This window comes from Phyllostomus hastatus, unplaced genomic scaffold (assembly GCF_019186645.2).
Source record: "Phyllostomus hastatus isolate PE091 unplaced genomic scaffold, TTU_PhHast_1.1 phas_scaffold_385, whole genome shotgun sequence".
In the NCBI taxonomy this organism is placed as follows: domain Eukaryota; kingdom Metazoa; phylum Chordata; class Mammalia; order Chiroptera; family Phyllostomidae; genus Phyllostomus; species Phyllostomus hastatus.
The window spans coordinates 12,668,322-12,682,689 of record NW_025334026.1 but is presented as its reverse complement, the minus strand read 5'-3'; the positions used below and the strand labels follow the sequence as shown (position 1 = coordinate 12,682,689).

Here is a 14,368-nt window from a genome sequence, read left to right as displayed (position 1 = left end):
CCCATCAGTCCTGGCCAAAGTCATGGAATGTGTCCTGGAGGGGGAAAGGGAGCGATTGGGCCCAGATGTGGGAAGAGAGAGCCAGAGGGACCCGTTTGACTTTTTATAAACATTTCAGCATCTGTATGAAATAGAGGAGGCTCCTAGACTGCAGGCATGCTGGACAAACAGATAGACAGATGGTGAAGGACAGAAGGGTCTCCAGATGAATGGAGGAGGAGTGGGCTGAGCCAGGTGACTCCTGACAGGAAGTAAAAGAGAGGTCTGGGGAAGGGGCTGGTGTGGGAGCAGGACAGGCCCGGCCTCAGGGAGGGCGTGCCGGCAGACTCGACTCAGCTTCTGCCCTCGCAGAAAGCCCTGCTGAGTCCCCCATTAGCTGGCAGTCCTTGTAGGAGAAGCAAGGCCTGGCCTGGGTACATTATGGGGCATGTGGGGTGGGAAGTCAGTGCAATTGCATCTACATAGCACATAGCAGCTAGTTGCTAAATGGCAGCTGCTGTTTTATCAGGATCAGCCTCTGAGAACCAAAAGCTCCAGTCCGGCTTAGGGTTATGAGTGGCTGCACACTGACCAGAGTGCTGCTTGGTTCCTGCCTGCCCTCCACAAGACCCTTCCTACCCAGGATCCAGGAATGATGCCCACCCACCAGTCTCTCTTCTCACCTGGCTCTGTCTCCTTCTCCCTACAGGTGTTGGAGGACTTGCAGGAGGTATCCCTGGAGCAGGTTAGTGTTGACACCCAAATAAGATGCCCATCTAGGGGCCAGAGACAAGCCCAGGGCACCTGCTTACTATGTGGGCCAGGCCGGTCCTGGGCATGCACATGGGGATGATGCTGGGACCACTTGCCCAGAGTAGCTGCCCAAACACAATGAAGTCACTTCTGCTGCATCCTGAGTGCTATTATAATGCAGTGCTAAGAACTGAATGGAAGCGGCTGCAGAGGTCAAGGGAGCCCAGAGGAGTGGCTCTACTCAGCAGGGCTTCAGGAAGGCTTCTTGGAGGAGGGCCTGTGGAAGTTTGACTCCAAAAGATCCCTGCAATTTTGTCAGGCTGAGCACAGCCATCTGGCGCACACTGCTCTCTGACACCAAACCCAGTCCTGAGAGCAAAGGCTGCTGCTTGGCATGGAAGTCCTGCAGAGAGCAGAAGATCCACCTCAAATGTGCTTCCTGGGCAGAGCTGGGTGGGCTCAGGAGCTCACCCCATCCTCCCCTCCACAGGGCTTGGGACCTTTCCCGCAGGCACCTTCCCGGGGGGTCTAGTGCCTGGCGGAGCGGCTGGCGCTGCTGCGGCCTATAAAGCTGCTGCCAAGGCTGGTGAGTGTGACTCTTTGGGACATGCTATAAGACCCTGTCATCTCTGTGGGCTCTGCACTTTGCAAAAAAATATTTCCTGGGGAGCAGGCAGGTGGGATCCTCATCTCCAATCCTCTGGGGCTCGGGGAAGCAGCCAGTCTGCAAGTAAGGTGGTAGCAAGCTCAGATATCAACACTGGGCTCTCTGTGGGCACTCACGTCCCTCCTGCATGACTCCTCACCTCTCCCACCCCTGGCTCTGTAGGTGCTGGGCTTGGTGGTGTTGGCGGCGTTGGAGGTTTCTTAAATGGCTTAGGAGTGTCTACAGGTATGGTGGCTAGCCCTAGGTTGCCCAGGTGAAGGCTGAAGACCTGGTGACACCCACTCTGATGCGGTCCCTTCCATGCCAGGTGGAGTGGTGGCTCCTGGAGCAGGAGTCGGAGCTGGAGTAAAGCCTGGGAAAGTGCCGGGTCAGTGTGGAGTCCCTGGGGCTGGACACAGGGCCAGGGAGGCATCGAGGCTCCTATTCTTTCCTGGGTGGGAAAGGCGGGGCCTGGCTGCAGCAGGGCAGGGAAGACAGCCAGGCCCGAAGTGTGGAGCCTTGTTCAGAATCAGGGAGATGGACCCCAGCCTACACTCTGGGCCCTTCTGCCAGGCTCTTGGAATAGAAAGAGACCTCAGAGACAGGCTCTGTGGACAACATTCAGGCGGCAGATGGGGACACAGGCTCGGAATGGAGAGTCAGTGCAGAGGGCCCTTGGTGGTCACAGGAAAGCCGGGGTGGCCTGAGGTGCCTTGACTCCCCATCTGGTGCTCATTCCTCTGTACCAAGCCCTTGACAAAGTGACTTCAGGTTAAACAAAAGCTTGCCTGAGTCCACACAGCAGGAGGGAACATCTGGAAGCTGTTAGCCCAGAGGTGGGCTGGGCTGGCCATGGTAAACATGCTCCAGGAGACAAGATAAATGAATGCACAGAAGGGTCAGCAGATGACTTTTGAAACTCCCGCGATGAAGGCCACCACACGTGTTCCTGGCTGCCCCTGCCGGAACTGGGGCGGCTGGTTCGTGAGCCCTGGAGCCACCAAAGGAAGGGCCAGGGAAGAGGGGGTTCCTGGAGGCTGGGTTCCTGCTCATGGCTCCTCCCTCTTTTGGCCACAGGTGTGGGACTACCAGGTGTATTCCCAGGTGGAGTGCTCCCAGGCGCAGGTAAAGTTGAAGAGGAGAAAGGTACCCTATTGCAAGGAGACCATCTTCTGGTAGCCTCCTGGGGGCCGCTCACCCCGCTGCAAGCCCAGGCCACCAGAAGCCTTGGGTTCCTAAACATCAAAGTTCAGGCTTAGATGACACAGGGCCCCTGTCATCTTTCCCCAGGAAAGCCAGTCAGCTTCCCCTTGTCCCACCCAAGCCCTGACCCCAGGCCCAGACCCAGATCATCAATGCAGCCTGAGGTGGGCCCCCGAGGACACAGCAAGTACCCGGTGTAGCCAGCTAATTCCCAAAAGCCATGAGTCACCAGGGAGCCCGCCCAGAGCATCTGCCCTGCAGGAGACCCTCGGAGTTGCCCTCTCGCCCTTCTCTCCCTGCCAGGGTCTGGCCACCCCACCCAACATGTGACCTCCTGAATTCCCCCAAAAGCCCAGACTTAGGCTGTTCTGCAAGATTTGTTGACAATGTCTCTCCCTCTGTCCCTCTGGCTGAGGTGGCCCAGTCCCAAGGGAGACAGGAGAGGTGGGAGCGCCAGACACTGGCAAATGCAGAGTTTCCGGTCACGGCAAATGGCTGTGTGTGTTCGGTTGTGACTGTAGGCCAAGCAAGGGCCGTGAAAGGGCGCAGGCTCCCACCTCGAGCCAGCTTTCACTGTCTGTCCTCTCTGGTAAGGGTGGACGGGGGGCTGGAAATTCATTCCAGCTTAGAGACAAGGCCAACTGAGGAACAAGATCACATAGCTAGGAAATGGGATTAAAATTCAGTTCTTCTGTCAGACAAGGAAGAAAAGTCACCACTAAACAGCCCCCGCCCCACATGAGCTGTGTCTGTCAATGACAGTCATTGCAGAAGGAGGTCAACTGTGTGACCCAAGGAGTGGTGAGGGTGCCAGGCTAGTGGGCCTTTGAGGCCTGCCTTCCCACCCTCACTGCCAGACACTCCCTTTCCCCCCTCAGGAGGTCGGTTCCCAGGTGTGGGGGTGCTCCCTGGGGTTCCCACTGGAGCAGGAGTCAAGCCCAAGGCCCCAGGTATGTGAACAGTGGGCTGGGGACCCGGGGTGGAAATCTGCACCCACTCGCAGGACCCTACATGAGGCAGTGGGGCTGGGCCCTGGGCTCAGTGCCCCGTGGGTGGGAGCCCCCTGTGCTCCAGCCCTGGTGCATCTGACAGAGGTGGACAGAACACCTCTCAGAAACCCCAAGTGGACGTGAGGGCAGCATAAGCCAGGAGATCTGGGCAGAACTGACCACTACTTGGGCCAGCCCACCTCTCTGTGCTGCCTGGCGCCAGCCATTTGGTGCCTCTACCCTGAGCCCCTGGTGGAAGGGCTACAGTGACGTCTCCTCGTCATTGCAGGTGGAGCCGGAGCTTTTGCTGGAATCCCAGGTGAGGCAAGGCAAGAATCCCCAATGAGTGGGCAGGCCAGCAGGGTGGCCAGCCAGGCACGGGCTCTTGCTTTGGGAGGGGCTGAGCATTCAGAATCCCATCAGGCCTGTCCAGTTTCCCTCATGCCTACTGCTCCAGGCCTTGGATTGGCTGCAGCACAAAGTGGCACCCATCACAGGTCTGCTTCCGCAGTCCCAGCTCCTCACGAGTAGCAGCCCACACAAGCCCAGAAAACCTGCCGGTGTGTGCCAAATGCTGTGGAGGGGAGCGGATTCTGCAGCTTTCTGTAGGAAATGGCCTCACACTGGCAGGGCTCAGCTGACGGGTGACAGGAAGGCAGGAACACCCTCTGGCAGGATGGTTTCTGGATGCAGTGGGAGCTCATGCTGTCTGAGCGGAAAGCAGAGAGTGAGGCTGGGGGCTCAGCAGAAGCTGCTGGCCCAAGTTGCTAGGACCTGATTTTGCTCCTCTTGTTCCCACAGGAGTTGGACCGTTTGGGGGCCAGCAGCCTGGTGTCCCACTGGGATACCCCATCAAGGCACCCAAGCTGCCAGGTAAGTCAGAAGGAGGATTCAAGGGGCACTACTCACCGGGTCTCACTGCTGAGAGAGCAGCTTGTGGGGGACACTGTTTGGGCTACCAGTGTCTCTTGCAGGGGGCATCAGGAAATCTGGGTACTGAACCTCACTTTTGATCATCAGCAGAGGAAAACCTGGGGCAGCCATCCTGCAGGGGCTGGTCTCACTCACGTGCACACCTGCACACATGCATGCACAAGCACAAAGACCCACAGCCTTGACAGGAAACCACTTGTGTTGATGGGAAGAAACACTGTTCACTGGAAAGATGCCTCTGACATCCACACCCCTCCATCAGCTCACATGATGGGATGTTTCTTGTTGGGGAGGGGAGTAAGGAAGCTACTCAGACGCTAGGGGCCTGGCAGGGTGCCCCATCTCCCTCTCCCACCCAGGGCCTCTGCTCTTTCGAGAGTCTCTGTGAGTTGCTCATGACCCTCGGGAGGGTCTTAGGCCTCTGCAACTGTGGGACTAGATCTGTCCACCAAGGCAGTGGGAGCCCAGCAAGGCACGGGGCTGCTGTGTGGCAGAGCCTGAGCCCACCCTACTCTCTCCTCAGGTGGCTACGGACTACCCTACAGCACTGGGAAACTGCCCTATGGTGAGTACGGCCCTGCTAGACCAGCTCTTTCCAGATGCAGGGTCCTGGCAAGGAAGCTGCAGCCCCAGCCCTGAGCTAGGAGAGCACCAGCTGGGGCCGGGGGGGGGGGGGGCGGGGGGGTGGGAAGGGAATTCCCTAAGGAAGGAATGTGGAACTTGGACTCAGACAGCTTGGTTCTCAGTCCTGGCCCTCACACTTATCACCAGGCCTTGGGAGAACCAGCTTCCTCTATGAGCCTCGGTGTCCTAGTCTGTACCATGGGAGTAGCCATCCCTCACACACATTTGAATTTGTCTTAACCCTGACTGGGGGGGACAGGGTAGAGACTCTGGCAGCCCAGCCCTGCAGGGCATGGCAGGGGGGCAGCTGCGGTGAGATCTGCATGGATGCCCAGCGAGCCTCTCTGTTTTACAGGCTATGGGCCGGGAGGAGCTGCTGGTGCAGCGGCCAAGGCCGGGTACCCAACGGGGACAGGTAAGGAAAGCCTCACCCCACTGCCAGCTTCAAAGGGGCCATGATCACCCAGGCTCCAGAGCTCCAGAGCGGGCCAGGGTCTCTCCAGAAATCAGGCCAGCTCACCCTGCATTCAGACCCCAGTCTTCCTGGGGAAAGATCCTGGGTGGGGCAGCTCTCTCAGTCTCTGATGCCTACAAAGCCCCCCCCACCTACACCCACTGGTTCTCTCAGGGCTGGAACAGGAGGCCTGTGGAGATTCAGGGGCACAGTTTTCAGTCTCTGTCTTTCTCCTCCCCCAGGGGTTGGCCCCCAGGCTGCAGCAGCAGCAGCAGCTAAAGCAGCAAAGTTTGGTGAGTACTTCTGGAGTCCCTCACCGCTAGCCCCTAGCCCCCCAGCCTCTCTGTCCCTGTCACCACTGAGAGCCTGCCTCACAGCAAATGAAACAAGGCAGCTCCTCCCCAGCCTACCCCATTCCCCCAGCTTTTCCAACAGCACCCATTCCTCCCTCCTTCCCTCCACCCTTTCATTTACTCTTCCCCATCCCTCTCTCCATCATCCACCCATCCATCCATCCATCCCTCTCTCCATCCCTTTATTCACCCTCCATCTCTCCATCCTTTCATCCCTTCCTTCCTCCCTCCCTCCATTTTACAGACCAGGGACAGGTGAGAGCTTTGCTGGAGACAGGAGGCACTGGTGTGGGAGTCAAGGAGAGGGGATATTGTTTCTACCGGGGAAAGGAAACCAGGAAGGCTTCTCAGAGAAAATGATACTGACTGACTGAGGCCTTAAGATATAGGTGGAGTTTGTCACATGGTTAAAACAGGAAGAAGAAGCCCTTGCAGAGGGAATGGGTACTACGGTGGTTAGAGAGATTATTTTAAGTGGGACCTATATGAGTATTTTAAAAATTTAATAGTTTAGTACCAATTTAGTGTGTACTATAAAATGTTTAACTAGCTCCTCAGGCTCATGATGGCTTGGCTGGCAGACATGGCATGGCCTTCCCCGTACCCATGAGGTGAGCAGAGTGGGCATCTGTCCCCCTGCCCCCGGTAGTCCCAGTTCTGAGTCAGATCACCGGGGCTAATGTCCTCGCCTTCACCCCCAGGGCCAGGGGAGCCCTTCCGTAGCTGTGGTGGGACAGAAAACATCTGCCCACCGGCCGAGGGGATGAGAATGTGGGGGGAAGGACGAGGCTGGAGGCCTGCCCCAGGGAGGCCCCACAGACCCTCCCTCCAGGCCCCTAAGGGTGGAATGTGGGAGCAGAAGAGCAGGGCGGCAAGGGGCTGCCAGACCCAGGCGGCCAGGCACTTGGATTACAACTTGGCCGAGTCTTCGGAACACAGGGAGAGGAAGCCTTGAACATTCCTACAGGGGCCCCTCTGGCCTGGGGAGCGGCCGCTTGTGGTTTCTCAGTATGTGGCAGTGATTAGAATGGGATTTGTCTGAAAACATACAAGTCCCTTAATGAGCGTGTTGAAACGGACACTTTGGGGGTGAGTCAATGAACAGTGGGGTGGGGGCCTTCTCAAGCAGGCTCAGCCAGAGATTCCTGGGCCTCATTCCCAGAGGAGATCATGCTAGTTTAAATGTCAGCATCTGAGTGGCCTTTCTTCCTGGCCTCAGGAGGGGCCCTAAGAGCTATATCTGCTCTGTCCCCATTCCAGCAGGTGCTGGAGGAGCCGGAGTTCTCCCTGGTATTGGAGGGGCCGGCGCGATTCCTGGGATTGGAGGCATTGCAGGTAGTGTCTGTTCCAGCAGGGGTGGGGTGTCCTTGAGATGGCCCCCTGGGGAAAGACTTCACCCTCTGTGGCTGTCTTGTCTCTCCAGGGGCTGGGATCCCAGCTGCTGCTGCAGCTGCTAAGGCAGCTAAATATGGTGAGTGCTCCCAGGGGAGGCAAGCCTGGGCTCCAGCCTGCCCTTAGACCCTTGGGGCCTGTTCAGTCCTCTAAGGCTGTATGGACTTTGCTTTCATCCATCTGTGAAAACTTCACTTCCACCTCCCCAAACATGGCCGTACCCATTCTAGCCATTCTGCCAGGCCCTCTCTGTTGTTCTCCACTGACTGGCCCAGCAGGGGGGTGGGGGGGAGCCACTGTGGAGCACCTGGCTCCTTCCACCCTACTCCCAAGGCCAACCCATAAGTCCTGCTCCAACTGCCTGTGTTCTAGTGGTATGCTCTGAACTTGTTTTAGACATACACCATGTTCTTCCCATCCACAGACCCAAACCTGTAGAGCTCTGTAAGCAATGCCAGCCCGCCTGGGATTCCATACTCAGGACTTGCCACTCCCACAGCTCTCCCGAGCCATGCCCTTGGAGGTCCTCTGAGGGTCCCATGGGGTCCAGGCCAGAACAATCCTTTCCTTCCACAGGAGCTGCTGGAGGCTTGGTACCTGGTGTCCCGGGAGTTGGAGTCCCAGGTGTTGGAGTTCCTGGCGTTGGAGTTCCTGGTGTTGGGGTCCCAGGTGTTGGAGTCCCTGGTGTTGGAGTCCCTGGTGTTGGAGTCCCTGGTGTTGGGGTCCCAGGTGTTGGGGTCCCAGGTGTTGGAGTCCCAGGTATTGTGGGTAGGCCAGATGAGCTGGGCTGTGTGTGTGTGTGTGTGTGTGTGTGTGTAAGAGAAATATTAAACCTATTGCCAAGACTTTTAGATTCTCCCTAATGCTTCACTCATCTATCTTCTTCTCCCATACCCTTAGCCGTAACTCATCTTCTCTCCCTTGGGTTATAACAAGATCCTAACTAGTTGCTGCCAGCATTATCTTCTCCAACTCACCTCTGGCTGTCAGTGTGATCCTGGGGGGAGGAAGCATGTCTCTGTCATCTCTATGTTCTCAGCCCTTAGCTAAATAGTTGCTCAGTAACTGGTGGGTAAATGGGTGGGTAGGTGGATGGATGGATAGATGGGCAGCTGGGCAGCTGGGTATGTGGGTGAATGCCCATGTGGATGAGTAGAGAAGTTGATTGATAAGAGAATGAATGGGCAGATACAAGGATGGATGAATACATGAATGAATACATACATGGGTAAAATGGTAGATGGGGAGATGAATGGGTAGATGGAAAGACAGGTGGAAAAGCAAGTGAGGGACTAGATAAGTGATTAGAATGATGGGTGGGTGCATGGATGGATGGATGAACAGACTGATGGATGGTGGATGGATGGATGAGTAGCACATGATTGGAGGAGGAGGTGGGTAGGGGACAAGTGCAAAATGGATGGCTAGATGGATAGTTTGATGAATGGGCAGATGAATGAATAAATGGTTGGAGAGATGGGTGCATGAATGGACAGAAAGATATGTGGCTGAGTGGTTAAAGTCTAAGGATAGACAAAAAAATGGAGAGACGTAGCAGGTAGGTAAGTGGGTGGATGAATAGGTGGCTAAGTACACAGATGAATAGATGGAGATGTGAGTGGGTGGATAGATAAATAGACATCCTTGGATTGGCTTGATAGAGTTAGACTGGACAGATGAGTGAAAAGTGAACACATATTGAGCATTTATCATCCATGCTCTCCTAATCACTTGGGTCTGCTTGGGTCTCTCCAGGGGCTGTGTCACCAGCTGCAGCTGCTAAAGCAGCCTCCAAAGCAGCAAAATATGGTGAGTGTGCTGATAGCTGTGCTTCATCCTACCCTGTTCCGGCCAGAGAAAGGGCATAGCTTGGCCAGGGTTACCTAGCAAGTCACTGGCAGAGCTGGGAAGTTGGACCTGTTGGGCCCAAGGATGATGTCTTCCCAGTGGACTCCCACCATGAGGCCATGGAGCTGAGTGATGGGAGAGTCCTCTATGGCATTCCCAGTGGGAACCGTGTCTCTGACCTTCCCTGCCCCAGCCAGGGCCCCTCTCCATGAAGCCTGAGCCTGGCTGGGGAAATGGGACCTGCCCACATCCTCCCCATAGTCACCAAAGGGGTCCTATCCCAATCAGAGCAGGGTTGGGGAAATGCTGGGGCTGGGGTCGGGGAGCTGGTTATCAATAAAGGCTCCTAGAAAATGCTGGTAGGGGCCCAGGTGTTCTATGGTTTACTGTCCTTCAAGGACCAGATTTGGGTGAGGCTTGCACCCACTTCCCCAGCCCACCAGCATCCCCCAGCACCCTCCCAGTCTCTCTCACTGAGCTCCTCTTCTATCCAATTCTCCTCCCTCCAAAGGGGCGGAACCAGAGTGGGAGTTGGAGGCATTCCCACTCACAGGGTTGGTGCTGGGGGCTTTCCAGGTCTTGGAGCCATCCCTGGAGCTGTCCCTGGAGCCATCCCTGGAGCCGTCCCTGGAGTTGTCCCTGGAGCCATCCCTGGAGTTGTTCCTGGAGCCATTCCTGGAGCTGTCCCTGGAGTTGTCCCTGGAGTCCCTGGAGCTGTCCCTGGAGCCATCCCTGGAGCCATCCCTGGAGCCATTCCTGGAGCTGTCCCTGGCATTTCCCGTGAGCCCTAGCTCTATCTGGGGAAACGGGGAGAAGGCATGGGGGCTTCTCTTCTGTAGGGCTCTAGGGGGAGTGGGAGAGTGTTGACTGGGCTTCAGTGTGCTCAGGGGGAAGTTGGGGAGAGCACAGGGAGGGCCTGAAGTGCCTCTCTGGACAGGAGAGCAATCAGCACAGCCCCACTGGGGTCCAACGAAGTTTCTAAGAATCTCTTTCATTTTCTTGTATCTGCAGCTGGGGCAGCAGCCGCTAAGGCAGCCAAGTTTGGTACGTGTCCCCACCCTGCATGCCCCCATGCCCAGGGCAGCATTCTTCTCTCCTGGGGAGCACCCTCTCCTCCTCTCCACCCCAGCCCTGCCCTGCTCTGGGGCTCAGGCTCTGAGCTCGGAGCAATTCCCCAGCATGAGGACAGAGCAAGCTCACACTCAGGCCTCCAGGTCAGAAATGGCTTGCGCTAAGATTGGAAGCCCCTGATCCCATCTTCCAAAGCTGCACTGAACTTTTCTGCCCTTTTCAACTCCCCATCATTTGGATTATTGGTGCCCCGCTTATCACCCCACCGCAAACCAGTGAGTTGAAGGTGCTCATTGCAGCCATTCTGGTCCCCTCCCCACCCCTACCCCTCTGCTCCCTCAAGGAAGGGGAGCTTCAAGGGGCACAGCTAGACGTTCGTCCTTTACTCCTCTAGGTGCTGGAGGAGCAGGAGCCCTGGGAGGGCTGGTGCCAGGCGTTGGAGGTTTAGTACCAGGTGTGCCAGGCGCTGGAGGGGTGCCAGGTGAGCTGTGTCCCCAACCCAGAGTCAGGCTTGGTTTGTCTCATGGAAGGGGCCCTGGAGTTGACCCAGGTCAAGTGCACCATTTTAAAGATGGCAAGACTGAGCCCAGAGATGGGGAGGAGGGAAAGCAATGTCCCCTACTTTGGAGGGAAGACTACTTATGGGATTCCAGTCTGCCGAACAAACCTGGCAAGTCACTCCCTCAGGGATGCTCAGGACATCCGGTTGCCAACCAGCTGAGCAGCAGAGCTCTGCTCTGTCAGAGTGGGGTGGCCTCATTTACCTTAGGGTCCTTTCTGTTGCTGACCATCTGGAAGGGCGTGTGTCACCCTTTGGTTCCCCTGCATTATCTTCCACCAGTTGCAGGCCAAAGGAAAGAAATTAGGAGATACACTGAGATGAAGTTACAACCTTCCTTGGTTGTTTTTTCCTACCAGAAGATTTCTCTTCTAGATTCCTTCTTCTTTCTGGGACAAAATTCCCCTTTTGAGTTTCCCTCCAAAATGAGATATTTCCTCTAATAGTTTTAGATACAGGCACAATGAAGATTTTTTAAAATTAACATCATCTTTAGCAGAATGCGTCACAGATATCTGAAGCAAAGGCTTGGAAAGGACCTAGGCCTCTGCCAGTCACAGCTTTGGGCTGCCACCACCATAGTCCAAGCTAGACTGTTGCAGTCCGTGGGCTGCTTTCAAGGAAGGAGTGTGCCCGGGGCAGCTAGTGGGCCACCCTCAGAGTGGGCCTGGAGCCCAGGCGGCCCAACTCAGCCTGGGCTCTGCATACTTCTCTCTCTGTGTCCAGCGTGAAGAGGCAGCCCCAGAGAGGGTCTGCTGGGAGAGGGGATAGTTCCCCCGAGGGGGACTCTGGGAGGTCTTTCCAAAATGGGGGTGGGGGAGAATGAGGAGGGGTATAGAAGACCCCCTCCCCAACCCCCTCTCTTCACCCTTCCAGGTGCCGGGACCCCAGCAGCTGCAGCAGCTGCAGCAGCCGCTAAAGCTGCGCAATTTGGTAAGTGTCCTACCCCAGTTCTGCTCCCGGTGCTCATCCTATAGCACTGCTCTCTCATGGCCCCTGTTCTGGGGTCTGGGAGCCCCCTCAAGCTGTCACATTCTCACTGTGGGCCTTTTGATGCATCTGTCCACTTTTAGGGAGTGGGTAAAGTCTCTGATCAGGAAAGCAAAGTGAGAACAGGCCCTGAGGAGGCCCCCCAGGACCAATCTCCCCACCCTTCCCAAAGCCCCTGCTGCCCCCAAGTCTAGCTGGGGCCCGCCCCACTTCCGGACCTCAAGTTGGGCTCCTCTGGTTCCCACTCTCTTGGTAGCAAGATTTCTTGTTCCCTGACAAGGTTCTCCAACTCTCAATGCATCTGAGGGCCCCCCGGGCAGCCTCAGCTGCCTCCACCTTCCTGAACATAGTGAATGGCAGTAGCCCTGACGCAGAGCCCAGCTGTCGGCCAGGCCTGGGCCAGGGCACCTGCACACCTTGGCTTTAGGGACCTGTGGGCAGCAAGATTCAGATCAGAAGATGTAGGGCTGTCTAGGCCACAGAAATCTTAATTTCGGGTCCACTGACCCCTAAACTCACGTATGAAAAATGACCCCTTTTTTTGTAAAGCTGCCATTTGCTGAGGCGATCTTTACAGCAAGTTTACAAAGTTGGAACCATTATCTCCATTTTGCAGATGTGGCAACTGAGGTTCTGAGAGCTTAAATAACTTGCCCATTGTCACACAGCTAAATGGTGGTTGAGCTGAGCTTTGAACCCATGTCTGTCTTGCAGAACACCCTTTACTACATAACTCTGCCTCCATTACCCTCAGAAGTCTCAAACAGGTCCTTGTGCCTCCAGAGGTTAAGAACTCCTGATCCTACACGTGTCTCACATTAGGGGTGAGGACACTGAGACGCATCAAGGGAAAATAATCTTTCCAAGATCACACAGCCGTTCTGTGCCCCGCGTGGGATGGAAACCCAAGGCTCCTGATTCCCAGCTCGCTGCTCTTCCCATTAGCTTCTGTCCATCTTGGTTGGGATCGGGTTAAGGATCTGTTCTTCTCACTTGTAGGGTTAGGCCCTGGCGCTGGCGTGGTTCCTGGCGTTGGCATTGGCGCCGGTGCTGGTGTAGTTCCCGGCGTTGGCATTGGCCCCGGCGGTGTTGCAGGTGAGCTGTGTGAGAAAGTGGGCCTGAGGAGCCTCTGAATCCTCTATGGGTGACATCCCTGATGCCCCTCCCCTCTCTTTCCAGGAGCAGGGGTGCCAGGAGCAGCCAAATCTGCTGCTAAGTTGGCCGCCAAAGCCCAGCTCCGTGAGTGCCCTGCCTGGCTTTCCCTCCTCCCCCGACCAAGCCCAGGTTGGCCCGGCACAACCCAAGCAGGAACTGCGCCCCACAATATGCAGCTTCTCAGGCCTACTATACAGACTGGGGGATCCCCAAGGGAGTAGGCGGAGGGTTTGGGAAAGAGGATTTAGTGTAAGGGAGCCTGGGTTAGAATCCTAGGCCTCATACTAACTGAGTGCCTGGCCTCTGAGTTTCCTGTCCTCGTGCACAAGTGAGCGCTAATGACATCCACTGCAGAAGGCTGTTGAGAGCATCAGATGAGCTCATCCAAGGGGTAAGAGTGGGAGGTTAGGGTGGAAAAGAAGGTGGTGTAGTGAGCGTGCAGCCCTGAATACCGGCTGGAGAAGGGGCTGGACTTGGCGTTCAGTGGGAGTCTCAGGAAGGCCATTCTAGTGGCAGCGAAGAGGGTGGGTTAAGGGGGCCTGGTCCCCTTCCCTTGGGGCCTGACTCAGCTCCCTGGGCAGGACACCCCCTCGGGGGCATGCTCCGTGCCTGCTGTGACCACCCTACTGCTGATCTTTCCCAGGGGCTGCAGCTGGCCTTCCTGCTGGCGTTCCTGGGTTTGGACCTGGTGCTGGCATTCCTGGATTTGTACCTGGTGCTGGAGTTCCCGGATTTGGGCCTGGTGTTGGAGTTCCTGGATTTGGGCCTGGCGCTGGTGTTCCTGGCTTTGGGGCAGGTGAGGGCCCTTCGAGGCTGAGCAGAAATGACCCCTGAGCTCAGAGGAGTGAGACCTCTCCCCTTCCAGCACAACCCCCAGCACCTAGTAAATTCCCTGGGCTCATAGTAAGTTCCCCACTAGGTTCTCCTGAGCAGGCAGAGATGCCTGGAGTAACTGATGTGGGACAGGCCAGGCAAGGATGTCCTGGGCTGACAGATGTCACAGTTGCTACCTCACCAGGGAAGGGGTTACCGGCCTCCAAACCAGAAAGGGGCCCATCACCCAAGGGAGGAAGCTGGAGGTCCCTGGGCTCCGTGTCTATGGGTGGGCCAGCCTGGCTCCCCTTCAGCAGTGCACTACGGCAGGGGCCACTGGGAGCTTTCAGTTCTTCGCCTGGTGGTTACTGACCCTGCTCTGCATCCATCCTCAGGCAGACCACACCGGACCTGAAGGGGATGGGAGGGGCAGATGGGAGGGGGAGGCACAGCTCAGCCCTCAAGCACCCCCAGAGCAGACTGGCAGAGGCATGGTTAGACACTGGAGGTCTACCTGGCAGGGTGAGCTCCTGGCTGGGAAGCCACAGCTTCAGGGTTTTGAGAGAAGCAAAGAAGGCCAGGGAAGGCAAGGAGGGCTTTCAGGGG

General features: G+C 56.6%; 1 protein-coding gene across 5 annotated transcripts in view; it reads left to right on the top strand.

The window, feature by feature from the left end:
- ELN (elastin) overlaps positions 1-14,368 on the top strand; it is a 31,440-nt gene that overhangs the window by 10,628 nt on the left and 6,444 nt on the right. Inside the window, exons 4-26 of one of the 5 annotated variants that reach the window (XM_045819590.1) lie at positions 689-724; positions 1,223-1,318; positions 1,562-1,624; positions 1,707-1,766; positions 2,456-2,503; positions 3,460-3,531; positions 3,860-3,889; positions 4,372-4,443; positions 5,027-5,068; positions 5,483-5,542; positions 5,824-5,874; positions 7,195-7,269; positions 7,358-7,405; positions 7,903-8,085; positions 9,082-9,135; positions 9,751-9,954; positions 10,186-10,218; positions 10,640-10,726; positions 11,681-11,737; positions 12,794-12,838; positions 12,875-12,889; positions 12,974-13,033; positions 13,593-13,745. In XM_045819590.1, the coding sequence (XP_045675546.1) occupies positions 689-724; positions 1,223-1,318; positions 1,562-1,624; positions 1,707-1,766; positions 2,456-2,503; positions 3,460-3,531; positions 3,860-3,889; positions 4,372-4,443; positions 5,027-5,068; positions 5,483-5,542; positions 5,824-5,874; positions 7,195-7,269; positions 7,358-7,405; positions 7,903-8,085; positions 9,082-9,135; positions 9,751-9,954; positions 10,186-10,218; positions 10,640-10,726; positions 11,681-11,737; positions 12,794-12,838; positions 12,875-12,889; positions 12,974-13,033; positions 13,593-13,745 (1,644 nt within the window). Of the gene's footprint in view, positions 1-688; positions 725-1,222; positions 1,319-1,561; positions 1,625-1,706; positions 1,767-2,455; positions 2,504-3,459; positions 3,532-3,859; positions 3,890-4,371; positions 4,444-5,026; positions 5,069-5,482; positions 5,543-5,823; positions 5,875-7,194; positions 7,270-7,357; positions 7,406-7,902; positions 8,086-9,081; positions 9,136-9,750; positions 9,955-10,185; positions 10,219-10,639; positions 10,727-11,680; positions 11,738-12,793; positions 12,890-12,973; positions 13,034-13,592; positions 13,746-14,368 lie in introns of all 5 variants that reach the window. The other 4 variants (XM_045819592.1, XM_045819589.1, XM_045819588.1 and 1 more) reach the window with 4 other exon arrangements.